The sequence below is a fragment of the Rattus rattus genome, chromosome 9 (assembly GCF_011064425.1).
Source record: "Rattus rattus isolate New Zealand chromosome 9, Rrattus_CSIRO_v1, whole genome shotgun sequence".
Taxonomy (NCBI): Eukaryota; Metazoa; Chordata; class Mammalia; order Rodentia; family Muridae; genus Rattus; species Rattus rattus.
In genome coordinates this window covers 73120545-73145283 of record NC_046162.1, presented here as the reverse complement: position 1 = coordinate 73145283, position 24739 = coordinate 73120545, and the positions used below count along the sequence as shown (strand labels likewise).

Here is a 24739-nt window from a genome sequence, read left to right as displayed (position 1 = left end):
TTCATCATTTCCTACTAACATTTGTGTGTCTACCTTTACTGTTCACTGTGTGGTCCAGGCTGGCTACATGCACACAATCTATCTGTCTCAGGAGAAAAAAAAAATGTCTTTTTCCTTCCATTTAATTATCCTGGCCTACTTCTCAAAAACTCAGTTAAGAAGCTAGGCAGTGGTGGCTCATGCCTTTAGTCCCAGCACTTGGGAGGCAGAGACAGGTGGATCTCTGAGTTCGAAGTCAGCCTGGTCTATAGAGTGAGTTCCAGGACAGCTAGGGCTACACAGAGAAACCCTGTCTCAAAGAAAGCAAAAGACAAATAAAACAAAAACACAACTCAGTTGAGGGACTTGGGAGATGGCTCAGAGAAGTGTTTGCTAGGAAGACGAGTTTGGATTCCCAGCACCTATGTAGAAAGGCTGGCACAGCTGCATAAACTGACAACCCCAGAGTGGGGGAGGCAGAGACAAGAAGATCCCCGGGGCTTGCTGGCCAGCTAGTCTAGCCAAATCAGTGAGTACTAGGCTCAGTGAGAGATCCTGTCTCAAAACACAAGGTAGAGAGCAATTGAGAGACACACTAGCCATTGACCACAGACCTCTATACCTATGGCACACACACTAACAGGCACATTTACACGTACCACACGCAAATCAACGGAACAGATGGGTGTATTAGTACACACCTATTATCCTAGCGGTCAGGGCACACAGGGAGCAGAATTGCTGTTAGTTGAAGCTGCGCTTTATTGCGAAACCAAAGGCTAACCATATGATAAACACAGTGTTGTAAAATGATATAATCTATAATACTTGTTTACAAGGAGCAACTGATAACCGGGGTTAGTTGGCAATATCGACCTGCACCTCCTTCGAATGGCATTTTATTAAAATAGCTTGTCGGGCTACATGGCATACTGACAACGAAAGGCAATAGAAATAAATATAAGACTTTCTTTCTGAGCTCCTAGTTTTTCTTTTTTTAGTGTGTATGAATGCTTGTGACTGTGTCCCAAATGTGTGCAGTGCCTACAGAGGCCAGAAGAGGGCATCAGACCCCCCCAGAAGACGGAGTTACAGGCCAATGTGGGTGCTAGGAACTCAGGTCCTCTGAAAGAGCAGCGAGTGTTCTCAATCACCGAGCCATCTCTCCAGTTCCATGTCGGTCACGTTTGTATTGTGTTTTTTGGCTCTTTTGTTTGTTTGAGGAAGGGTCTCCCTATATAGTCCAGGATGGACCTGGAACTCATGTAGCCCAGGCTGACTGACTTCCAACTTTTGGTCCTCCTGCCTTGGTTTCCCAAGGGTAAGATTTCCACGAGTGACCCCACCAATGCTTGGTGTTGACCATATTTTTCGGGACTGTTTTCCCTCGGGTCTGTGATTACGAGCAACTGGAAAAAGATTCAGAGGGTGAGAGACTGGCTGGACAATCAGGCCCCATCTGCAACAGGTGGGCCGGCTCTTCACCGACCGTGCCCTAATTAGATCTTCCTGCAGGATTGAGAGCTGGGGAGGGAGCCGACTTCCCTCCCTCCTGGGGATATCTAAACGTCAAATTATACCACTCACACATAAGGGTATAGAAACATCCAGCCTGCAAGATGTAAGGTGTATTTTTCTTATGCTCCCTCTCCCTCATGAGCGGGGCCCTAAAAATAGAGAAAGTTATTTTTAACTGACTTATCAGGATATTCAGGGTGGCGATGTCTGTATTACAGTCAGTTCCAAGTTGGTGGGGTTCGGTTCTTCATAGAACACTCTTGCAGGGACCGGGGACATGCTAAGCTCCGGGAAAGCCAGCAGACTGACCCGGGTCTCTAACGGCCCCTCCCCCGCAAAGTATGACATAGAGGAAAGCCTGGTGTTCCAACAAGCTCTTACAATACCTTGTCACCTTGAGGGAGGAGGAGGGTGATGACTGAGTACCCAGGCTATCAGTAAGCAAGGCTGGATTGTTTTATCACGGTAGTTAGCCTTTGGTTTCATTGTTTTTCTGTAAGGCAGAGCTGTTCGTTCCTGAACTTAGTCCCTAACCCAAGAGTATAGACAATGTCACATTGCCACCCAGCCGGGCCTGAGAATGAGCCAGCAGAAAAAGTACTGCCTGCTCTTCCACTGTTCTGGCCGGGTACCCCGGAGCTCTTCAGAGACAAGTTTGGCCTCCAGCTCCACCCTGTCATCCTCTCTCCTTGCTTTCAGTTCTGTTTCTGACAGAAAAAGAAAAAAGAAAAACAAAACACCAGACGAGCTCATCGATACAAGCTAAGCCGCCTTACTTACCCCTGCCTATCTACCCTCCTCCTTGGGATCCTCTTTGTGAACTCCATAGGTACCACCTTCAGAATCCCCTCTTAAACCTCCACCAGCACAGCCTGCTTCCTCCACAAACACAACAGCTCGAGGATGGGAAAATACACACGTAACCCACAACCCTCAAATTCTGGGAGCCCAAGCAATGGTGCACCTAAGCTCTCACCAGGTGGCCCCGTGCTAGCCACCTTCCTCCTCTCTCTACCTCTACCAGCCCCCTAGGACCTCTTCTCTGGGACCATGTCACCCAGGCCAGCACAATCTCTCTGAGTCTCCAGATCACATAACCTCCTGTATGAACTCTGTCACCACATCTGCCAAGGACAAGGGTCCCCACACCTCTTTGGGGGCACAGTCCTGGTGCTAAGAAGTTAGCCTCCACAGCCTCCTGGTGCCTCAAGAGGACACGATCCTCCCTCCCCCAGGCTTGTCACTTTGAGGGACAGGTGGAGGAGACGAGGAAATGACTGGGAGTGTGGAGACCTGAGGTGACTTAAAGCCGATCTGTCTCAGGGGTAATTTCTCCATTTTTAAAAAGCAGGGGGGTTGCTGTAGTCTCTGAGGCATGTTCTAGCTCTCAAAGCTTGCAACTGCGAGGTTCTAGGGCTCTGTTGGGACAACGCATGATGGTTCTTGCGAGTTGAACAACCGAATGTCAGCTGTGTACCCCAAGAGTAGGGCAGATGTGCAGTGCTCGTGGTCTATTCTATAGGCTCTCCCCTCGTAGAGCAGAATAGACCCTATTTCGAGGCATCCCAACAACCCGAGCCCAAGGTGAACTGGCCGCTGGCATCTGCAGTACCTAGCCAAGGCGCCTGTCAGGACACCTAAGCTTCCTGCAACCACGCAGGCGACCCTTCCCTCCATAACCTGGCAACCTTAAGTCCATCCTGGTGGCACCAGCCAGCCACCCCCGCCCCCTTGTCACTCAAGAGCCCGGAAAGGCTTGGAGGGTTATGCCAAACCTCCTGGGCTCTGTGGCCTGAAAATAAGTGGTGGCGGCGAGAGGGCACGGTTGGGCCGCAGCACTGTGTTTGCAGCCGGCAATACCCCTTTCTAGCTTCCTCAGCGAGAGCTCGACCTAACCTCATCCTTCCACCCAAGCTGTTCCCAAGCCCCTCAGGGCTACCCTTGCCCGGGGCGGGCGGGGAATCAGCGGGGCTCGCGCTGCCGGGGACTTTGGAGCGAGGAGGAAGCGCGGAGGGGCGGGGAGGTGGGGGTGTGTCGGGAGGCGGCGGTGACTGGGTTTTATAATCCGCAGGGCGGTCGCGGCGCGGGAGAAGGGGCAGCGCCGCACCGCGCGCACCGCGCCATGGGGGCCGCGTCCGACCAGCGGGGGCGGTGGCCGTTGTCACCGCCGCTCTTGATGCTGTCGCTGCTGCTGCTGCTGCTGCTGCCGCCGTCGCCCGCCCCGGCGCTTGACCCTGGATTGCAGCCGGGCAACTTTTCCGCGGACGAGGCAGGGGCGCAGCTCTTCGCTGACAGCTATAACTCGAGTGCCGAGGAGGTGATGTTCCAGAGCACCGCAGCCAGCTGGGCGCACGACACCAACATCACGGAGGAGAATGCGCGGCTCCAGGTGGGTGCCCGGGCCCGGGCGGGGGCGGGGCGCACCAGGGCGCAGCAGCCAATCACAGGCCTGCGGACAGTCGCCTGGGGAGGGCAGCAGGCGCCAGGGGCCCCCAGCCTCAGCCCTGAGCAGTGAGGTCCCTGATGGGACCCCTGCCGTAGGCCAGACCCTCCCACCCGCTCTGCGCATCAGACAGGCGATGATGCTCCTGTACGGGCTGGGCACGTGATCCATGCCAACACAGGAATGGAGTGGATGAAGCTGGCTCCTCCGAGGCCAAAATCCTCCTTGAGTGGCATCAAGGACTTGGGCAACGACTATCTGCATACAGGGTACTCGGCTTGGCTCCGGAGCCCTTGCCTTTGGCAGCTGCCTGGGTTCCTGTTGAGCTCTTTTCCAGGCCCTCCACTCACTGTCCCCCTACTCTGGCCCCAGTTTTCTCCCTCACTGTTCCCTTAAATCAGATTCCCACACTTTCTAACCAGAGGACTCAGGAGGAGGGGGTGCACGTTCATCTCCAGGACAGCATCTCTGCGGGAAGAAGGGGTCTGGCAGCCCTTAGCCTACCTCTGCTCTCTCAGTACTCTCCTACATGGCCTCTTCCTGAACTGGACTACTCTTTCCACAGGAGGAAGCGGCCCTGATCAACCAGGAGTTTGCAGAGGTCTGGGGCAAGAAGGCCAAGGAGCTGTATGAGTCCATCTGGCAGAACTTCACTGACCAAAAGCTGCGAAGGATCATCGGATCCGTACAGACCCTAGGACCTGCCAACCTGCCCCTGACCCAGCGGCTGCAGGTAGGTCTGAGGGTGGAGGCAGAACTTGAGCGCCCCAAGTGCCTGTTATGGATGGGAAAGAAAAGGCAGATGGGAAGGGACCTTGGCTATCTGGAATCTGGGAAAACAGAGTGCTGTTCACAGGTTTTTTCCCTCCAGACGCAGGATGTGACAAGTTACTTTTTACTGTGGTGTAGAAGGTTGTTAGAAGGTCAAATACAGGAGCTGGGGTGTAGCTGGATTACCAGACCGTAGTCTAGCATGTGTGAGGCCCTGGAGTTCAGAGTTCATACTCAGAATTGCATTGCACATACAAAGAGAGTCTCTCTCTCTTTTCTTCTCTCTCTCTCTCTCTCTCTCTCTCACACACACACACACACACACACACACACACACACACACACACACAGTCAAGAGTAAATCTCCCTCCAGGCAGACTTGATTTATAGGCTTCATTCAAATGGTTGGGAAGACAGACAGCGCCGAGGCCAGAGGATAGCAGGGGTTGGTGCCCGCTGTGAGCTGGGGACAAACTTGCACTGGAAGGGGCATCAGCAGTATAACCTGGGTGGCCTTGTCTGAGTCACATCCTTTCTCCAAGCCACTTTCTCTCCCAGCCAAGGGGGGTGGGAAGGTTAACTCCAGGGGCTAATATTTGGTCACTCATGTTTCCTCACCTCCATCTTGGCAGTACAACTCTCTGCTAAGCAACATGAGCAGAATCTACTCCACCGGCAAGGTCTGCTTCCCCAACAAGACTGCCACCTGCTGGTCCCTGGACCCAGGTATGGTTCTGTCCTGTCTCTGCTGGGGTTTTCTGGTCCTTCTGGGTCACCTCCAGGATGATGTTTGTCAATAATTCAAGGGCACTGGTACCCCATTGGGGCTGGAATGTGCAGTTGTACCCACACTTCTGCCCCACACCCCTGCTTCTCCCAGCAAACTCACTTTGGGGACCCTCTAGCACAGTGGTTCTCCCCCATGAGTTATGACCCTTTTGGGTCACAACTACCCTTTCACAGGGGTCACCTAAGACCATATTTACACAACACAGATATTGACACTGTTATTCACAGCAGTAGCACAATTGCAGTTGTAAAGTAGCGACAAAAAATAATTTTATGGCTGGGGGGAGGGGGCCCCCACAACATAAAAGGGGTTCCAGAGGTAGAACCACTGGACTAGCCCACCCTCCACCACTGAGCCTTCTTCTGGCCACCTAGCTCTCCTTTTAGGGGTCCTTTCACCTTCTTCAAAAGCCTCCCACAAGTCCTGGTTCCTTTGGTGCTTCACCACAAGGTCAGCCATTCTATGCCATGAGCCATGGAGGCTCTATCTATTCTAAATGTCCTTTCTGTGTCAACTGCCTTAGACATTTTCCTGGGAGCAGGGTCCCGCCTGGTGCTTTCTTTGGATAGATAGCCTCATCTTCCCCCTAACCCATAGGCTGCACTTGGTCTGGGGAAACTGCGGTGTGAAAGTTGGTGGGAATGAAGACCAGTGCACACCTCTGGTTTCCTAACTGACCCTGCTCACCTCTCTCAGAGCTCACCAACATCCTGGCTTCCTCACGAAACTATGCCAAGCTGCTGTTTGCCTGGGAAGGCTGGCATGATGCTGTGGGTATCCCCCTGAAGCCCCTCTATCAGGACTTTACTGCCCTCAGTAATGAAGCCTACAGACAAGATGGTGAGTCTGCATCTTTCTCTCCACCGACAGCCAGACACCTTTCCTAGCTTAAAAGGCATTCTCGTCTGCTGTCCCTCCCAGCAAGCCCCAAGTCCCTGAGCTAGACAAAACAGCCAGTCTGGTGCTTCCAAGATCTCACAGCTAGTGGGAATGGTATGAAACCTGCAGCCAACAGACCTTGCTGTCCTGTCTGTCTTATTGTTGCCCCTGGCACTATCTGCTCCCGGCCCTAAACCTCTCTGCCTCTTTGTGTTCCTGGACCTGTTTTGCTGCAGCCTAGAGTAGACCTTGATATGGTGACCCATACCTGTGATCTCGATATTTGAAAGGTTGGGGTAGGAGGAGGAGGAGTTTCAGGCTAGCCTAGGCTATACAGTGAGACCTGTAATCCCAGAACTTAAGAGACTGAGGCAGTAAGATTGTGAGTTCAAGGCCAGCTTGAGCAACAATCTCCATCCAGTGCTTGGAGTCAGGGAAATGGTAGAGACGAAGCTACGATGTGGACAACCAAAGCTTTGGGCCTGACCTGCGTCCTGCTGCCTTGTTAGGCTTCTCAGACACAGGAGCCTACTGGCGCTCCTGGTATGAGTCCCCCTCCTTTGAAGAGAGTTTGGAGCATCTCTACCACCAAGTCGAGCCCCTCTACCTGAACCTCCATGCCTTCGTCCGTCGCGCACTGCACCGCCGCTATGGGGACAAATACATCAATCTCAGAGGTCCTATTCCCGCTCATCTGCTGGGTAAGAACCCAGACCTCGATGCCCAGAGCAGCTCGGGTGCTGGAGGATGCCTAGAAGAGGGAAGGTGAATCACCCTCAGGGTGCCTCAAATATCCTAATACTTGCTTCCTGACGCAGAAGCCCCCCCATGGCTTGATGTCCCCACCAGCCTGGAACCACGCTTTATAGAAGGGAGCGCTGAGGTCTATTTAGGGTGTGCAAGAATTTAGAGCCAACAGAGAACTAGAATAGGGCAGGGCTAGGGGGTCAAGTCAATGACTTTGGCTGCAGGAGCAGAGTTGGTGGCAGCCTTGCAGACACCATATCCGAGGATATGAGCCTATGAGCCTGGAAGCCCACCGCCCCTTGGTGAAGGATCCTGGCATAGTCAGAAAAGACCCCAGTAACCAGTCCTGTAGAGCCCACAGAGAGTCAGGGGACATGTCCTTTGGCCCAAGGGTATACAGGTGCTGACACCCACCCAGTGTAGCTTATATGGGAAACGGGAAATGGCTGGGCAGAAGGCCAAGCCGTTCCACTTGTCTCTTCCATGTAGGAGACATGTGGGCGCAGAGCTGGGAGAACATTTACGACATGGTAGTGCCTTTCCCGGACAAACCCAACCTCGATGTCACCAGTACAATGGTACAGAAGGTGAGCTCTGGGAGTCAGGTCCCAGGTAGGACAATGAGACGAGTGAGGGGTCGTGAGGCCCCTTCCCTTTCCTGCGGCAGCCAACAGTGACCTAGAATTCCTGTCCACCATGGCAGGGTGAGCTGCTGTGGTCAGTAGCGCCCTAGGCTTTGGGAAGTGAGGCCACTGAGCCTTAGATACCTTTCCTGAGCTGGAGGCTGTCCTGGGTGGAGAGCACTAGCCCTGAGCTGAAGGCAGTCAGTCAAAGGGCATGACTCCACGTGGCTGCCTCCTGACCCATCCTCCTGCCTGCTGGCCAGGGCTGGAATGCCACGCACATGTTCCGGGTTGCAGAGGAATTCTTTACCTCGCTGGGGCTCTCCCCCATGCCTCCTGAGTTCTGGGCGGAGTCGATGCTGGAGAAACCAGCTGATGGACGGGAGGTGGTGTGCCATGCCTCTGCGTGGGACTTCTACAACAGGAAGGACTTCAGGTCAGACCTGGGAAGAGGACTATGCAGAGGCTCTAAGGAGGCGGCTGTGACACAGACTTGGCGCTGTATCGGGGGACTGGTCTATTCCAAGGGCCTTGTCATCCCATTCGCTTGCTATCCCTGCAGCTTTGAGGAACCACCAGTTAGAATGGTGGTTGCCTTGGAATGGCTTGAGCGGTGGTAGGTCAGGGTAGGGTCAAAGGGTTGTTAGCGCCTGAAAACTTCTCACCACAGGAGAGTCCTCCTTGACACGGTGTTACTCCATGACCAGCCTCTCCCGTGCTCTGATCCCTGCCCTCAACGCCACCTTTATCCCGGCCCTCTCCATTCCAGGATTAAGCAGTGCACGCGGGTCACGATGGACCAGCTGTCCACAGTACACCACGAGATGGGCCACGTGCAGTACTATCTCCAGTACAAGGACCTGCACGTCTCTCTGCGTCGAGGTGCCAACCCTGGCTTCCACGAGGCCATCGGGGATGTGCTCGCCCTCTCTGTCTCTACCCCAGCACATCTGCACAAAATTGGCCTGCTAGACCGTGTTGCCAATGACATAGGTATGGGGGAGTGGAGGGGATATCCACCTTGGCTCACTCGAATTTCCTACCACAGTAGATCTCCGCTGCTTCCCACTCTGCCTTGTCCTTATTTGTAACTTGAGTCCCCAGATACACACACCCTGAGCCCTGAGCTTAGCACTCCCCCAGAGTCCTTGTCTAAGCTTAGAACTTGAGGTTCACCTCTATCTGCCCAGACTCGCCCCTCCTGCCAGATGGCCCTCCCCCAAGTCCACTCTGCCCTAGCTGAACTCTTTCCTTCCCCCTTTTTTCTTTCTTTCTGTTTCTGGACAGAAAGTGACATCAATTACTTGCTAAAGATGGCCCTAGAGAAAATTGCCTTCTTGCCCTTTGGTTACCTGGTGGACCAGTGGCGCTGGGGGGTCTTCAGTGGACGTACCCCACCCTCTCGCTACAACTACGACTGGTGGTATCTTCGGTGAGAAGAGGGTTAGGAAAAGTCTCGCCCAGGGAACCTCCTGCCTCTATCAGTCTTGTCCCTTCCTTTCTAACAAGGTCTGCCCTCCTTCCTTCCTGCTGAAACCTCGCCTTCAGGAAGCCCCTCCCCCCGCCCATTTTCCATGCTGTGGGAGGGATGCTGGGGAAGGGATGGTGGGCTAGGGGTGGAACCCGTTATCTTTTCTGCAAATCTCAGGCAACCTGTACAGCCTAGGGCCTTAGGATTTAAACATCCTCTTCTTCCAGAACCAAGTATCAGGGGATCTGCCCACCAGTTGCTCGGAATGAAACCCATTTTGACGCTGGGGCCAAGTTTCACATCCCAAGCGTGACACCATACATCAGGTATCCATGCTATACCCACCCCTGCTCTGTCCTCCTTCGGACCCAAGGGTTGAGTCCGCATGGTCCTTCCTGGGCTGTGCTCCATGTGTGCCTTCTTCCCAACAGATAGCTCTTAGTCCAGCAGGACCTGCAGAACACCGGGTAGAGCCTGAGCAAGGGACTTTTGTTAGCTCCCCACATCCCTTCTAGTGCCTGTCTGTGCCCGCAGGTACTTTGTGAGTTTCGTGCTACAGTTCCAGTTCCATCAAGCGCTGTGCAAGGAGGCAGGCCACCAGGGTCCACTACACCAGTGTGACATCTACCAGTCCGCCAAGGCGGGGGCCAAGCTCCAGTACGTGACAGAGATTGAGAACCAGATGGGGGGGGAGCTGAGGGAAGAGGCTGGTGGGGGGACATTTCTGCAGGTAGCTGCCTGATGTGGTTGGAACACTGAAAAGCCAGACTCTCGTGGAGTAACTCTTTCCTCTCCTCTACTCCTCTACCCTCCCTCCTCCCTCCCTCCTTTCCCCTCCCCCCCTCTCTCCCCCTCCCCCCTCCCCCTGTCTCTTTCACATATCAAATATTTATTAAGCAGGCCTTCAGCTCCCATGGGTCAGAGAAATATCCCCACCAGTCTCACAGAGACCCCCAACCCCAGAGTTCTTTTACTAATGAGGGGCAGATGGGCAATGGCACTGCAGTGGGCCCCACCCTGTATCCCCTTGCCCACAGTGGTCACTCTGTTTGGCAGGCAGGTGCTGCAGGCTGGCTGCTCCAGGCCCTGGCAGGAGGTGCTGAAGGACCTGGTGGGTTCGGACGCGCTGGATGCCAGTGCGCTAATGGAGTACTTCCAGCCAGTAAGCCAGTGGCTGCAGGAGCAGAATCAGCGGAATGGCGAGGTCCTAGGCTGGCCGGAGTATCAGTGGCGTCCACCATTACCAGACAACTATCCAGAGGGAATTGGTAAAGCTCTGATTGAGAGTGGGCTGGGACCAAGTCCTGGCCTCTGGCCTCTGGGCCCAAGCCTCAGCTTCCTGGTCAGTTTGCTGCCAGCTGAGCCCCTGGGCTCATCATCAGGGCTCTACTGCAAAGATGGGTATGTCTTTCTCCCAGGATCCTAGAGACGGTGTGGCCAAGCCTGAGGGCCCCTCAGGCTGCCTGGCACATTGCTCTATGAGGTCACACTGCAGGCTCGGCCCTTATTGGCCAGTGGTGGGGCCTGCAGGGCTCTGCTCTCCTGCGGCCATGGGCCAAGGATGGGCTACTCCAGGACTGCCCAGCTTCCTCTTTCTGCTGCTCTGCTGTGGGCACCTCCTGCTGGTCCTGAGTCAGGTGGCCGCTGACCACGTGACAGCCAACCAGGGGATCACAAACCAGGCAACAACCAGAAGCCAGACAACTCACCAATCAACAATCAGCCAGACAATCCAGACCCCAAATGGGACTCCTGGAAGGGGGCAGGGCCATGAGGGGGCAAGGAGCCAGGGGCCAGCAGGAGGGAATTCCACTAAGACCACACCTTGTGGTAAGGAAGGCGAGGCCTGTCTGTTTTCCTCCTCACCTCCTACAGACCTAGAGACTGATGAAGCCAAGGCTAACAGGTTCGTGGAGGAGTATGACCGGACAGCCAAGGTGTTGTGGAACGAATACGCAGAGGCCAACTGGCATTATAACACCAACATTACCATAGAGGGCAGCAAGATCCTGGTAGGAACCACTTCCACCAACTCCAACATGAAGCATGTGCACATACATACACACACACACACACACACACACACACACACACACACACCCCACACACACGCAGCACCAAGCTGTCAAAATTGGTGAAAAGTCCAAACAGAGTATTTAAAACAATACTCCATTTCCAAGTTAGGGAGCTTGGACTCCACACCTAAGCGAATTTCTCTAGTTCGTCTCCACTCTCTAGTTTAGCGCTCTCAGTCTGTAATCTTTTGTACTTCAGTGACCTGTCGTAAGTGACTTATAAGTGATGTTCAGTGTCACCCTTTAAAGGATCGACAGCCTGTTTGTCACCACTGGGGGATCATTTCCCTGTGCCTTGGCCCTTCCTTTGTGACAGTATACATTGTACCACAGAAAGCCAGTTCTAGCCATGTGCTCCAACCATCGGGTGGTCATGTTGTTTTAAGACCCACTATGACAGGTTGGGGATTTAGCTCAGCGGTAGAGCGCTTGCCTAGCGGGCGCAAGGCCCTGGGTTCGGTCCCCAGCTCCAGAAAAAAAGAGAAAAGAAGAAAAAAAAAAAAAAAGGCCCACTATGAGCTGCAACCCCTGTGTCCTTGGCACCTCAACTCCTCTTCCTGCACACGCCCCTTGGCAGTTATGCATAAGCAGGGAAATTCTTCCCATTCCAAAGATGGGAGGGGGCTTCTATCTAACAGCACATCGCCATTATGCTAATGACACTTAACTCACTTAACTCATGCTAAACTCCTTTCCGTACTCGCTAGACTGCACCTAATATATTAGCAGATGGTCCCGGTTGAAGTAGAGGGTGTTTGTCAGGGTGAAGATACCAGCCTAATGAAACAACATTCCTCATTACCACCTTTATAGAGCCTCCTACACAGAGGTCATGCCACATGCCCTAAGCCTGTGACACCACCTCCTTGTGCCCTCAGCTTCAGAAAAACAAGGAAGTGTCCAACCATACCTTGAAATATGGCACCTGGGCCAAGACATTTGACGTGAGCAACTTCCAGAACTCTACCATCAAGCGGATCATAAAGAAGGTTCAGAACATGGACCGGGCAGTGCTGCCTCCCAACGAGTTAGAAGAGGTATGTGGCCGTGCAGAGCAGAGAGTGGAGACCTCTGGGAACTGAACCACATCCTGGGTCTGGTCCACGTTGCTTTCTTGATTTGTAGGTCTTAATATGGGTCACGTCTTCATGTCTTTTGTAATTCCCATAAATGTAACACTTTGGGGAACCCATGCTCCCATGGGTTCCCACCCATGGTACCTGGCGCCAGAGCAAAACGGGGGGATCCTCACTACCCTTTTCTTCCTCTTACAGTACAACCAGATCCTGCTAGACATGGAGACGACTTACAGCGTAGCCAATGTTTGCTACACAAATGGCACTTGTCTGTCACTGGAGCCTGGTAAGAGCACGCCCTGGATGGAAGAGAGATGGGGTGGGGGGCTGGCTGGTAGGATGAGCATGCTGTCAAGGGAAGGGTTTCCCGAACTTGTTTCCACCGGTAGAACTGCTCTGCGGCCACCGAGAAACAGAACCCCATCCAAATTTCTCTAATCCTCTGCTTCTCTAGAGCTGTCCCACCTGCCCAGAACGCCTCTGCCCTCTTTTTCCTTCTGCACACCCCCCGGAGCAGTAGACTCAGCCTATGTTTCAGAGGCTCAGACTCCAAAAAGACCTTCTAGTCTTAAGTCTCCACCTTCGCTGACTTCCTTAGAACCTCTCCCTCACTGAGGGAGATTGCTGAAAAGGAAATCGGAGGGAATGAATCATATGAGAGTCCCACAGCCCTAGAAAACACCAAATTAGAACTTCTGTTCCTAGCTGATACCTTTCCACACCATCCCTCCCTCTCCTGAACCCTTTCCGCTACTGAACCTTTCCGCAGCAAACCGGTTATGAACTGGCTCATAACCCCCTCTCTCCTGATATTTATTTCTCCTCATCCTGTGTCCCCTTTGCCAAGGTTCACTCTGACCCCACCAATACCCACACAGATTCTCGCGACCCACTGTTTCCAGGGTCGGTGAGCTAAAGTCATAAGCGTTCTTTGCAAGGAATTTTTACTGGAAGGTGTTTCCTCCGGTCTGCACCCCAGCTCCCATGTCAAAACAAATAGAAAGGGAAATGGAAAATAAACAGGAGGAGGAAAGAGTCCCAGGGCAGGGTTGGCCCTATAGGTGGTGGGTGTGGCTACACACACAGAGGGAGATCAGACCTGTCTGTGCTTCTGTGCACATGCACGGGTGTACATGGGCATGTAAGAACGCCTGGGATGTGTGTCCATGTCTGGGTGTATATTTCTTACTATGGATATTTTTTTTCTTTTTTCTTTTTTTCGGAGCTGAGGACTGAACCCAGGGCCTTGTGCTTGCTAGGCAAGCGCTCTACCACTGAGCTAAATCCCCAACCCTACTATGGATATTTAAAAAAAAAAAACAAAACATTTGGATGGCATTTGGTATCCCTGCCATACAGTTTTTTGATCTAGGACTAGGCCATCTGGTCACAGACATGGTAATTAAAAGGTCCGGGAAGACCAGTGACTCATAAGAAAGCAGACACGGAATTCTGAAAGCAAATCTTTTTCAAAGAAAGCTAATTAAGTGTTCCTTTTTCTGTGACAAGTATAGATGACACAGAATGTTCCAGTATAGAGACCCTGAGCACAAGTTCAACAGTGAGGGCTTGGGCCACATGGGATCTTCAAAGCCTTCTCCATGTAGGCCAAGAACAAGGCAGGAGGGGAAGGCACCTGTTTCAAGATAGACGCCTGCAGTCTTATGTGACCCTCACCCCAGCCCAAGAGCTGGATGCCACCTGTGTGTTCTAACTAAGGTTTCTCATGCAGAGTGGCTTTCATAGGACATAAACCCAGGGTCTCCTCCTTGCTGGGGGCAGCTCAGGTAGTTCTTGCCCCCACATAGTCCTTACAGCTACTGTTTTATTAGTCTCAGCCCAACAACAATTTGCAAAGGACACTGGGGGTCCCCAGGGCCAGAGCAATGAGAAGGCACAGCCCCTTTCTCAGGGGCAGGGCTCTCCCGTTCCAATCCCACATCCCTGGGAGGGCTATGGCTACTTCCTTGTTTATAGATAAGGAAAGAGATAGGTCCATGGGAAGAGAGAGAACTTGAACTCAGGCCTGTGAAACTCCACAAACCGTTTCTCCCAGGGAAGGGGAATTCATGAGAGAACGTTTTGATTCTGCCCTGGCCCGGCCACGTCCCACACGTATACATAAGTGTGCCATTAAGACGCTCATAAAAGGGTTGGGGATTTAGCTCAGTGGTAGGGCGCTTGCCTAGGAAGCGCAAGGCCCTGGGTTCGGTCCCCAGCTCCGAAAAAAAAGAACAAAAAAAAAAAAAAAAAAAAAGACGCTCATAAAAGAAGAACGAGGCTAGCCCTTTCGAAGTGTCTGAGGTTGTGTATGTACAGCATGTCACCTCTGGTGGGAGCCCTAGGAGCTCCCCAAGGCCACTGACTCCCATCTCTCCCCTCTCGTCTTTTCCAAGTTCTCTACCAACTCTGGAATCCTAGGACAGAGTTCCCTCGTAAACAGATGAGCAATGAGCTAAGGACTGAGGCTCAAACCTTCCGACCCCTTCCTTCCAGATCTGACAAATATAATGGCCACGTCCCGGAAATACGAAGAATTGCTTTGGGTGTGGAAGAGCTGGCGAGACAAGGTGGGGAAAGCCATCTTTCCCTTTTTCCCAAAGTACGTGGAATTCTCCAACAAGATCGCCAAGCTCAACGGTGAGTTACCAGTGCTGGTACCTCTGGCTGGCTGCTCCCCAGCACCTCAAACTCCTCAGAAGTCCTCTGGGATCCTCAGGCTAGGAACAAGTAGGGACCTAGAGGTGTCAGGGATAGATTGGGTGAGTGACGGTTGTTGGGAGAGCTTGGCTGTGTCTCCTGTGCAGGCTACTCTGATGCAGGGGATTCCTGGAGATCCTTATATGAGTCCGACGACTTGGAGCTAGACCTGGAAAAACTATACCAGGAGCTGCAGCCGCTCTACCTGAACCTGCACGCCTATGTGCGCCGCTCCCTGCACCGCCATTATGGGTCTGAGTACATCAACCTGGATGGTCCCATTCCTGCCCACCTGCTAGGTAAGGACATCGGTCCAGCTTCAAGGGGGTGGACAATGGACGATAAAGGAACAAGAGAGTGCTGGCCACAGGGGAGAGATCAAGCCAGAATAGTGACAGAACTTGAAGCTCTGAGGGATCATGGCCAAGGCTGGAGTGGAGAGGGGTCGGGATATCTTCTCACTCATCTTTCATGTTACATATGTTGTTTGTGGTGCTGAGGATTGAACCCATGGCCTTATATGTGGCAAGCAATTGCTTTAACACCGAGACACTCTCCCCAGCTTTCCTGGTGCCGTGCCCTCCACAGAATTATGTTGTATAAGCCTTTTACCATCTTTTAAGGTGAAGACCATATTACCCATCATGCCCTGCGATAACAAGATCCGGGAGTCTTGGACTGGGGCTTGGGGAGGTTTCACAGGAGCCTTGAAAGATATCAGGTTTTGGTATGGGGTGAAAGGTCTGGGTCAAAACGTGACAACAAAGAGCCTTCTAGGGCTTTAAATATTAAAATAACCCTGAATGCATGAAGGAGAAACACAGTAAGAGAGGAGAAGAACTAGGGAAAATCAGAGGCCACCAGTGTTCTGCCCCCACTGGGTCATCACTTTCCTGGTGTTATTGTGAACAGTGAAGCCAGAGAGAGCACATTTAGAGGTCATTTGGAAGAACCCCCCCACCCCCCATGGGTCTGATTCTCAGTCACTTGGAGAATTGCTGCATCCTAAGATCCCAGCCCTGCTCCATCCCTCTTTGCGGTAATTGAAAGACAATCTGAGTAGACATCAACTCAGTGACCAAGAATGTGGAGACCAGGAGAGAAGCAGAGCACTCCAGGTGGCCAGGGATCCAGGCTTGGGCTGAGAATTTCATCTCCAGTGACGAGAGGAAAAGAACGTCTTTAGTATACTCCCCCCTCCAACATTCCCATGCTCTTCTCATCTCTCCACCACTCTCCCTCGGTCCTGAATCTGTGGACGTTTGAACTCCCCACTCATTCTGAATGACCCACTCCTCTCCAATCATGGAGAGCTGGGCTCTTAAACTGGCACTGAACTCTGGGCCATGAGCCGTTCCCAGAGGAGATGGTTGAGTCCTGTCAGAGTAACTGATGGCCTACATAAGACAATTTCAGAGAATACAGAGGGGACACTGTAATGGTAGCTGGTCATAACTGGTCACGCATGTGGCCTGCTGGCATTTAAAGCCAGTCTCATCCCTTAGGAGTTATGAACCCCTGTTGAGATTATGTAACTCTCTCCAGACCCAAGGTCCCCTGCTACACGGTACCAGGGAGCAGACAGGATTACAAGTTATTACATGCCATGTGCTCTGGGTTGGCACTTTGGAAGTGGCAGTCAGGGGCACTGGTGCTCCGGGGACTACAGGTTTCCCTTGTGGAGGATCCCTTCACTGCTCATGAGTAGTGAAGACTACCTTGGTTCCTAATGGCTAACAAGGGTTTTACCTGCAACCAATATTGGAAGCGACCTTGTGGGCTTGGGCTGCTGGTAGAGACATGCACATCAAATACCAGCACAGTCTGCAAACAGTTGGTGCTCAAGCAATATGAACTTGATTGGCAGGATTGGGATCTGGCCCCTCTTCCTGCAGGATCTCTCCGAGCCTCAACAATAACATTTCCTTTCTACCGTCTCTTTCCCACTCGCCTCCAGGGAACATGTGGGCACAGACTTGGTCCAACATCTATGACTTGGTGGCACCCTTCCCTTCCGCCCCCAGTATAGATGCCACGGAGGCCATGATAAAGCAGGTCAGTAAAGCTAAAACTGCCCTCTGTGGACCTCCTGAGGGAACAAGGGAAGGCAGGCCCAGGTGGGAGGGCAGATACTCTCTCCCTCTAGTATAGCTCTCTCACATCCTCTCTCCTGTCACGATTGTATCTGTCAATCAGAGACCCCGGTTTGCCAAGAACTCTCTCTGCTTGCAGGGATGGACACCCAGAAGGATATTTAAGGAAGCTGACAATTTTTTTACCTCCCTGGGGCTGTTACCTGTGCCCCCCGAGTTCTGGAACAAGTCAATGTTAGAGAAGCCAACCGATGGGAGGGAGGTGGTGTGCCATGCCTCAGCCTGGGACTTCTACAACGGCAAGGACTTCAGGTCTGGCTGGCTGGAACTAGGACCCTTATCCTAAGCCAGGGGAAAAGGGTATGGCTCTATGGCTATCCCCTCAACTGGAGTGAACAAGGTAGATGGTGGGGGGTGGCAGTTTGGGATGAAGTTAAGAATCCCGAGTCAAGGAGTTGGGTCCAGTTCCACTCATGTGAATCAGGTAAGAAATGAGAGCTAGAAATTCTGGCCAGCTCTGTCAGTGGTCGGTTGGATGCTTAAGGCCACGGACACGATGTAAGCTCGGTGTATGCTGCAAAACCTCCTTTACATATTGCTGGCCCTTCCTGTATGTAGTTATATTGTTGGTACACAGGGAGGCACACTAGCGCTTGAGTGCCTGACACCGAACCCACTCTTGCCAATGACAAACAAGGCATTGTCCTTAGAAAGACGGGATTAATTACCTGCAGCTGTCTAACAGACTGCCCACAAAATCTAGAGGCATAAAATGGCCAGCTGATCCTCAAAGATCCATGTGCTGTGCGAGAGGCGTTCACTGCAGGAGGGGATCAGGGTTCAAGCAGTGCGCGGTGAAAGTGTCCTTACTCCACAGACATCTCAGAGTATTTAAAAACTTAATTAATTGGACCAGCAAGGTGTCTCAGGAAATGCAGGTGCTTGCTCTCGCCTCTGAGGACCTGAGTCTAATCCTCCAAATCCCCATGGTGGAGGGAGAGAATGGAAGTTTCAAAAATGCTGTCCTTCGATGACCACAGACATTCCATGGCAGGCATACACACGCATAAATAGATAAACTCTTAAAACTTTAATTGGCACTGGGGGAAGTGGCTCCTAGGGCTTTGTGAATGCTGACCCTAGACACAGCTGGGGTCATTTTAACAGCTCATCTTGGGCCATTTGACCAGAGTCTAGTATTGACTCTTGGCTGGGTTTTTCAGGTTCCTCCCACATGTAGTGCCTAGGTTGGAACGTTCAAGGTGACCTGGTTAGGGTATCTGGCTAATGTGGCTGGAGCAGCTTGGCGGTTGATCAGGGAGATGTATTAAAGCCAAAGCAGCCAGATTTTTCTTCGGTGGCTAAATTTAAAACGGGCACAGAGTCCTGTCTGCCGTGGGTGTCTCCTACCTCCAGCATCCTGTTTAGACAGAGTCTCACTATATAACCTAGGCTGACACTGACTCGGGATCCTCCTGCCTGAGACTCCCAAGTTCTGGGATCACAGGTATCTTTGTCTTTAACCTTACATGTCTACCACACCCTACTGGCTACAGAAAGCCCCCCAAGGACAACTCAGATTCAAAGGAACAGGGGAAGACTACGGGTTGAGGCAGAGAAGAAGTACGCGTATAAGACAAGTAGATACAAAGTGGGGTTCGTGGGGTTGGGGAGTGCTGCCTGGCCTTGGACCCTCCCTCCGAAGGCATTAGGGCTTGGAGCTTTAAGGTCCCAGGTACATTGACAAGGGGATCAGAAGCCGTGGAGTAGGGGCAAGTATGAGAATTCCTGTGGGAATTCTTCTCTATGGGGAGTCAGAGACAAAGGTAGGCACACTCCACCCTCAGTGGGTCAAGGATGTTGGGCAGCTCCTCCTCCCTCTCCCCATAAGAAAGAACTCTGAGGTGAGCTCGCACTGAGAAACTCCACTTAGATCCCAGGCAGACGTGCCTCTCACTGGAAGTGGCTTGTAGAAGAGAGAGATCAACCCAGGGAGGCAGAGCCTTCTGCCTTGGACAGTTCTGCAACTGCCATTCAGCCCTGGCCATAAGCATTCTTCAAGCGAATCTACTCAGTAGTCCTGAATTAAATGAGATGCAGAGTGCCACAGCCCTTATGTTCCCCCGGAAGCCCCATCCCGGGAAGATAAAGGTCCGTGGAAAAACATTGTTCATACATTCTACAATGTATGGAATTCATGTCTTTGGCCCGTAGAGTGGGTCAAAAAGCAATAGACAGGGTGGATTGGAGCTACTCAGGGAGACAAGGGACAGAGGGATGGCTACAATGACCTTTAGAAACTTCTGGGCCTCAGGCTACCTCACGCTCCTTGCATAAACGGGGAGCATGTCTGCTTCCTATAATGCATGCACCGTGGTCCCTTTGCGCCTCTGCTATTCTAACACCCCTTTTCCCAATCCCTGTTCCTAGGATCAAGCAGTGTACCTCTGTGAACATGGAGGAATTGGTGATAGCCCACCACGAAATGGGCCACATCCAGTATTTCATGCAGTACAAAGACTTGCCTGTGACCTTTCGGGAGGGCGCCAACCCCGGTTTTCATGAGGCTATTGGAGATGTTTTGGCTCTGTCTGTGTCTACACCCAAGCATCTACACAGTCTCAACCTGCTCAGCAGTGAGGGCAGTGGCTACGGTGAGAGGACAGAGACCTGGTTGGCCAGGATGGGAATCCAGATGGGGTAACATCCTTGGGAGGTGGGAAAGAGGAAGAGTTGGTAGACCCCCTTGCACCCCCCCGCATGAAGATCTGAGATAGACCATTAGGAAGAGAAGAGGGCCCGGCAGAATGAGCCTGAGAGGAAATCACACAGGTCATCCTAAGAAGGGTGAAAGATTCAGCACCTTCACCCCCTCCCCCAACTGGACCTGAGCTGATTGATAGTCCCCCAGTAAGAGGCAGACGTGAACCTGAGGTCACGTTCTTTCTGTCTTTCCCTCGACAGAGCATGACATCAACTTTCTAATGAAGATGGCCCTTGACAAGATCGCCTTCATCCCCTTCAGCTACCTCATTGACCAGTGGCGCTGGAGGGTCTTTGACGGAAGCATCACCAAGGAGAACTACAACCAGGAGTGGTGGAGTCTCAGGTTCTAGAACACTCTGATGGGCTGTGGATTAGAAGGGATATCTGAATTGTCTTCAGGCTCTTTGAATGTCTACAGATGAGCCCGTGAGGTGTATGTGTGGACACACACTAGTGAGAGGGGTCCCCTGAGGTGGGTGTTCACAGGAACACAGCATGCAGGAGTAGAGGACATTTTATTGGCGGGACCGTTCTTCAAGTAAAACAACGCCCACCACCTCTCAACTTGGTTCTCCCTAAACTCACCCTCATCTTCCTCCTTGACAGACTGAAGTACCAGGGTCTCTGCCCTCCAGTGGCTAGATCCCAAGGTGACTTTGACCCAGGGTCCAAGTTCCACGTTCCTGCGAATGTGCCATACATCAGGTAAGACTGAAGGGAGAAGAGGGCGCCGTGAAGGGTAGTCTCCTCGGGTTCATGTTGGAACTTTTATCACTGGACAACTCCATGCTGGAGCTGCCCCATCAGACCTGCAGGAACTGGCTCATGACACACGGTGCCTGGATCCACTCACCCACTACCAAGGCTGTTTCTTTAAATATTCCTGGGGTAACCCGAGTTTTCACGTCAACTAAACAGTTAAAACCAGAAACCTCACCAGAAGATTGGCCACTGGTCTAGATAGGATTTCTGTCTCAAAACAGGTTTTAGTTTGTAGCCCAAGCTGGCCTGGAACGAGCTATGTATGTAGTTCATGCCAGGCAGACCTTCAATTTACAGCAGTCCTCCTATCTTAACCTAGCCTGGTAAATAAGCCACCACACCAACCACTGACAGGACAGTTGCCACATGGCTGGATACCGACTTGGGCCCTGTTGATTGATTAGTTTTGAGACAAGATCCCTTTGTGTGCCCTCTGCTGTAATTGAACAAACTTCCTGCAATATGTATTGAGTTACATCTGAAATATCCCGTAGACTGCAGTCCAGGACAGAAGGCCCTGCTTACATAGGAGGCTGGGTGGTTAGCGACAGTTTACGGGTCTCCCCAGTCTAACCTTGATCTCAACACAAGGGCTGACGACTCAGCCACCTCTCTAAGCAGACCATGCTGGGGACTTGGTGGCTGTGGTCCTCCATTTTGCGAATTATTCTCTTAAGTGGATTGCGTCAGCGGACTGGCCTGTGCGTCATTAGGCCATAGCATAAGGTGGCCAAGGCAGTTCCTTCCCTTCCTCATGCTCTCGGGGGGTGGGGCAGGGGGCGATTACTCAGGGTGAGGAAGGATGGGTGTGGGACCCAGAGTTGTGAGTAGGCAGATCTCAGGATAGAGTCCCTGGTACCCAGGTTACCTGGGAGCAAGGCACGGAGGACAGAGAAGACCTCTCAAGAAGGCTAATCGTCTTACAGCCTCTAGTAATCTCTGGAAGCCAAGGGGAGGCAGGCCCTGATAGGGACTAAAATGAGTGCATACTAGGATGGATGAATCTGGGACCTGGTAAGAAAGATAGCACTTACTCTCCAAGGTTGCAGAGGACCAAGGAGCAAGAAGAGAAATTCTGGGACCCATCAGCCTTGACCTAGACGTGCCCTAGTGAGGACCTTTAGGGACCGGTCTCCGGTGAGGCCACCACCACTTACCAGATTTCCTAAGGTCCCAGCACTCACCCTTGCCTTGAGGTGGACCCTATGATAGTGTCCCAGCTTAGCACAATTATTTAGACAGGTGTGAACAAAGGAGACTTGGCTCTCTAGAAAAACACATCCCACTGGCCCTGCAGCCTGTGTGAGCATTGAGGAAATGCCAGGGGAGCAGTTAGCAAACGGCTTATATGCCCAGGACCCAAAGGAAGGAGCCCGTTCCGCTACTCAGAACGTTTAAAACCAGAGTTGGTGTGGTTGCCCAGGCTTGACTGGCAGATTCCCACCAGGAAATTCCTGCTACTTCAAATAAGACTGTTTCCCCACTGCCTAATCTACTGAGAAGGCCCTACCACGTCTACGGGTTCCCACCCAGCAATCCCTAGCCTTCTGCTCCAGTGATGGAAACCACACAGCCTGCCGAAGCTTTGATGGGCTCTTTCATTAACCTCCTCGTGCCTGCTCTTTGGGTCCCCTTGGAGCAGTTCTGCAGGCAGCCTGTGGGTGGGTGGCACCCATGCAGGCATAGCTGGGAAGAGCTCAGATGCCACAGAAGGCAATGGTGACATCCTGACTGAATCCAGGTCTCCTGGGACTGTCAGAGGGGCTGGGTCTCCTTGGCATGAACAAGCCCCTCCATCGCCACCCCCATTCTACCTTTCCTCTAGTCTAGCCACTTCCCCCATGCAGCCTGTCACCTCCTCCCTCACTCCAGGTACTTTATCAGCTTCATCATCCAGTTCCAGTTCCACGAGGCACTATGTCACGCAGCCGGGCACACTGGCCCCCTGTACAAGTGCGATATCTACCAATCCAAGGAAGCAGGGAAGCTGCTGGCGTGAGTGCCCTTGAACCTCTGACCCTTTGGCCCCGAGAAACCACTAACGCTATTCCAGGAGCACCGAGAACAGCCAGGAGGAGCCTGTGTCACCCTTGACGTGTTACCTCCAGGAGGTCACTGCAGTCCCTGGGGCTCCCCTTCTCCACCCCTGCCTCAGACCTACCCATGTTTTCCCAACCCTCAAGGGATGTTTAGGCTGGGAAAACGGGTTTGGAGAAAGAGTGTCAGGCTAAGTAGGAGATTCCAGGTCCTCCTTACTCAGTTTCCCTTTCTCTGATGCTTCCCCCCACCCCAGAGATGCCATGAAGTTGGGCTACAGTAAGCAGTGGCCAGAAGCCATGAAGATGATCACAGGCCAACCTAACATGTCAGCCTCTGCCATTATGAATTACTTCAAGCCACTGACTGAATGGCTCGTCACAGAGAACAGGAGACACGGAGAGACACTGGGCTGGCCGGAGTACAACTGGACACCAAACACGGGTACTACCACCCACCCCGCCTCCAATCCCAGGCCCAGCTCCCAGAGCTCATATAGGGCTGAGCCCCATTCCCAGTCCAGACAGACTCCAGTCTGACCTCAGAGCAAGAACAGGGACGACAGAACACAAGACCCCAGCCCACCTGTCGCCCTGCCCACCGCCCTGTCTCCTTGCTTCCTCGCTCAGCTCGTGCAGAAGGCGCCCTCCCAGACTCCAGTCGCGTCAACTTCCTGGGTATGTACCTGGAACCACAGCAGGCCCGTGTGGGCCAGTGGGTGCTGCTCTTCCTAGGCGTCGCCCTGCTGGTGGCCACCGTGGGTCTCGCCCACCGACTCTACAATATCCATAACCATCACAGCCTCCGCCGGCCCCACCGTGGGCCCCAGTTTGGGTCCGAGGTGGAGCTCAGACACTCCTGAGGTGACCCTGCCGTCAAGGCCAACAGAGGAGTGCCCCATAAAAAAAAAATTAGATGGGGGACATGGTGTTTGAGTGGAACATACCCAAGCTGGGCCTTCTTCCTTTGCTGTCCCCATCCACTCTGTCCCCCAGCCCAGCCCCCATTCTCTAGATACCCAGCATCTAACCTGGAATTCCCTGCCCGGTCTCTGTGAATACAATTAAAGGTCCTCCCCAACACCTGAGTCTGTGTCCCTTGTGGGAAGCCAGGGACAGGACCAGCTGCTTGCCTTTCTGTCTCCTAACAGTCCAGCAGGACCCTTACCTGATTACCTTCTCAGTCTTTCTCCAAGCTCTGGACCCCATCCCCAGCAACCTTTCCCACCAGCCTTCCTGAGAGACCAGGAGAGGTGGCGTGTGTCCTGCCTACCCACGCACCTGCCAGGGAGGAACCTAGGAAAAAGGGGAAGGAAGGAGGTACCATGGGCTGCCTCCTGCTTTACATGCAGATTCACTATGGATGGTTCATTCTGTTCCACGGTGATCTCTGTGTGGGTGGATGTCTCAGGGGGAAGGCCCTGGATGCCCTTCCCTGCTACAGAGAGAGGGCCCTGGAAGGGTCTGACTCACAGAGCATCCCAGAGCCCAGCCGGTTCCTAAGTAGACAGGCTGGGTTCCACACAGGCTGTGCCCAGGGAAAGAGCATTAATCAGTGCCCACACAGTGGGTTCACTGTTACAGCCCACCTCCTCATCCCAGAACGCGTCCCCTCAGCCTAAGCCATCCTTTGGAAGGCCTACATGGATTTTGGGGGTGTCACTTGAAGTAACATATGTAGTAAATTTAGAAAATTTGAATAAAAAGTCCATGATAGCAACATCAAGCACTGTTGGCACTTTGGTATCATCCAGCCTTTTTTTTATTTTATTTAATTTTATTTTTCTCCACATACGATATAAACGAGGTACCATCTTTTTTTCCTTTGACATAAATGCATCTATTTTTAAAAAATATTTAATTACCAAACCTAGCTCATGGCCAAACGGAAAATGGTCCAATTTCTGGGGCAGAATCTTGCCTTCCAGTCACACCCCATCTCTGTTAGGACCCTCAGCCCAAATTATCTCTAGGCTTTGCAAATTATCTCTGTCTGTCTGTCTGTCTGTC

The 24739-nt window shown here is 52.5% G+C and overlaps 1 protein-coding gene across 1 annotated transcript; it reads left to right on the top strand.

Moving 5' to 3' along the window:
• Positions 1–3558: 3558 nt before the first annotated feature.
• Positions 3559–23817, top strand: LOC116909348 (angiotensin-converting enzyme). The gene is made up of 25 exons (XM_032912897.1): positions 3559–3886; positions 4506–4673; positions 5344–5437; positions 6198–6341; positions 6890–7081; positions 7617–7714; positions 8014–8186; positions 8520–8743; positions 9038–9182; positions 9449–9547; positions 9756–9878; positions 10278–10489; positions 11097–11233; positions 12175–12333; positions 12571–12658; positions 14869–15012; positions 15180–15371; positions 17030–17127; positions 17305–17477; positions 19596–19819; positions 20130–20274; positions 20538–20636; positions 22566–22688; positions 22987–23174; positions 23360–23817. Exons 1-25 carry the CDS (start codon positions 3620–3622, stop codon positions 23590–23592), a joined length of 3942 nt encoding a protein of 1313 aa, XP_032768788.1. The 5' UTR covers positions 3559–3619; the 3' UTR covers positions 23593–23817.
• Positions 23818–24739: the final 922 nt, after the last annotated feature.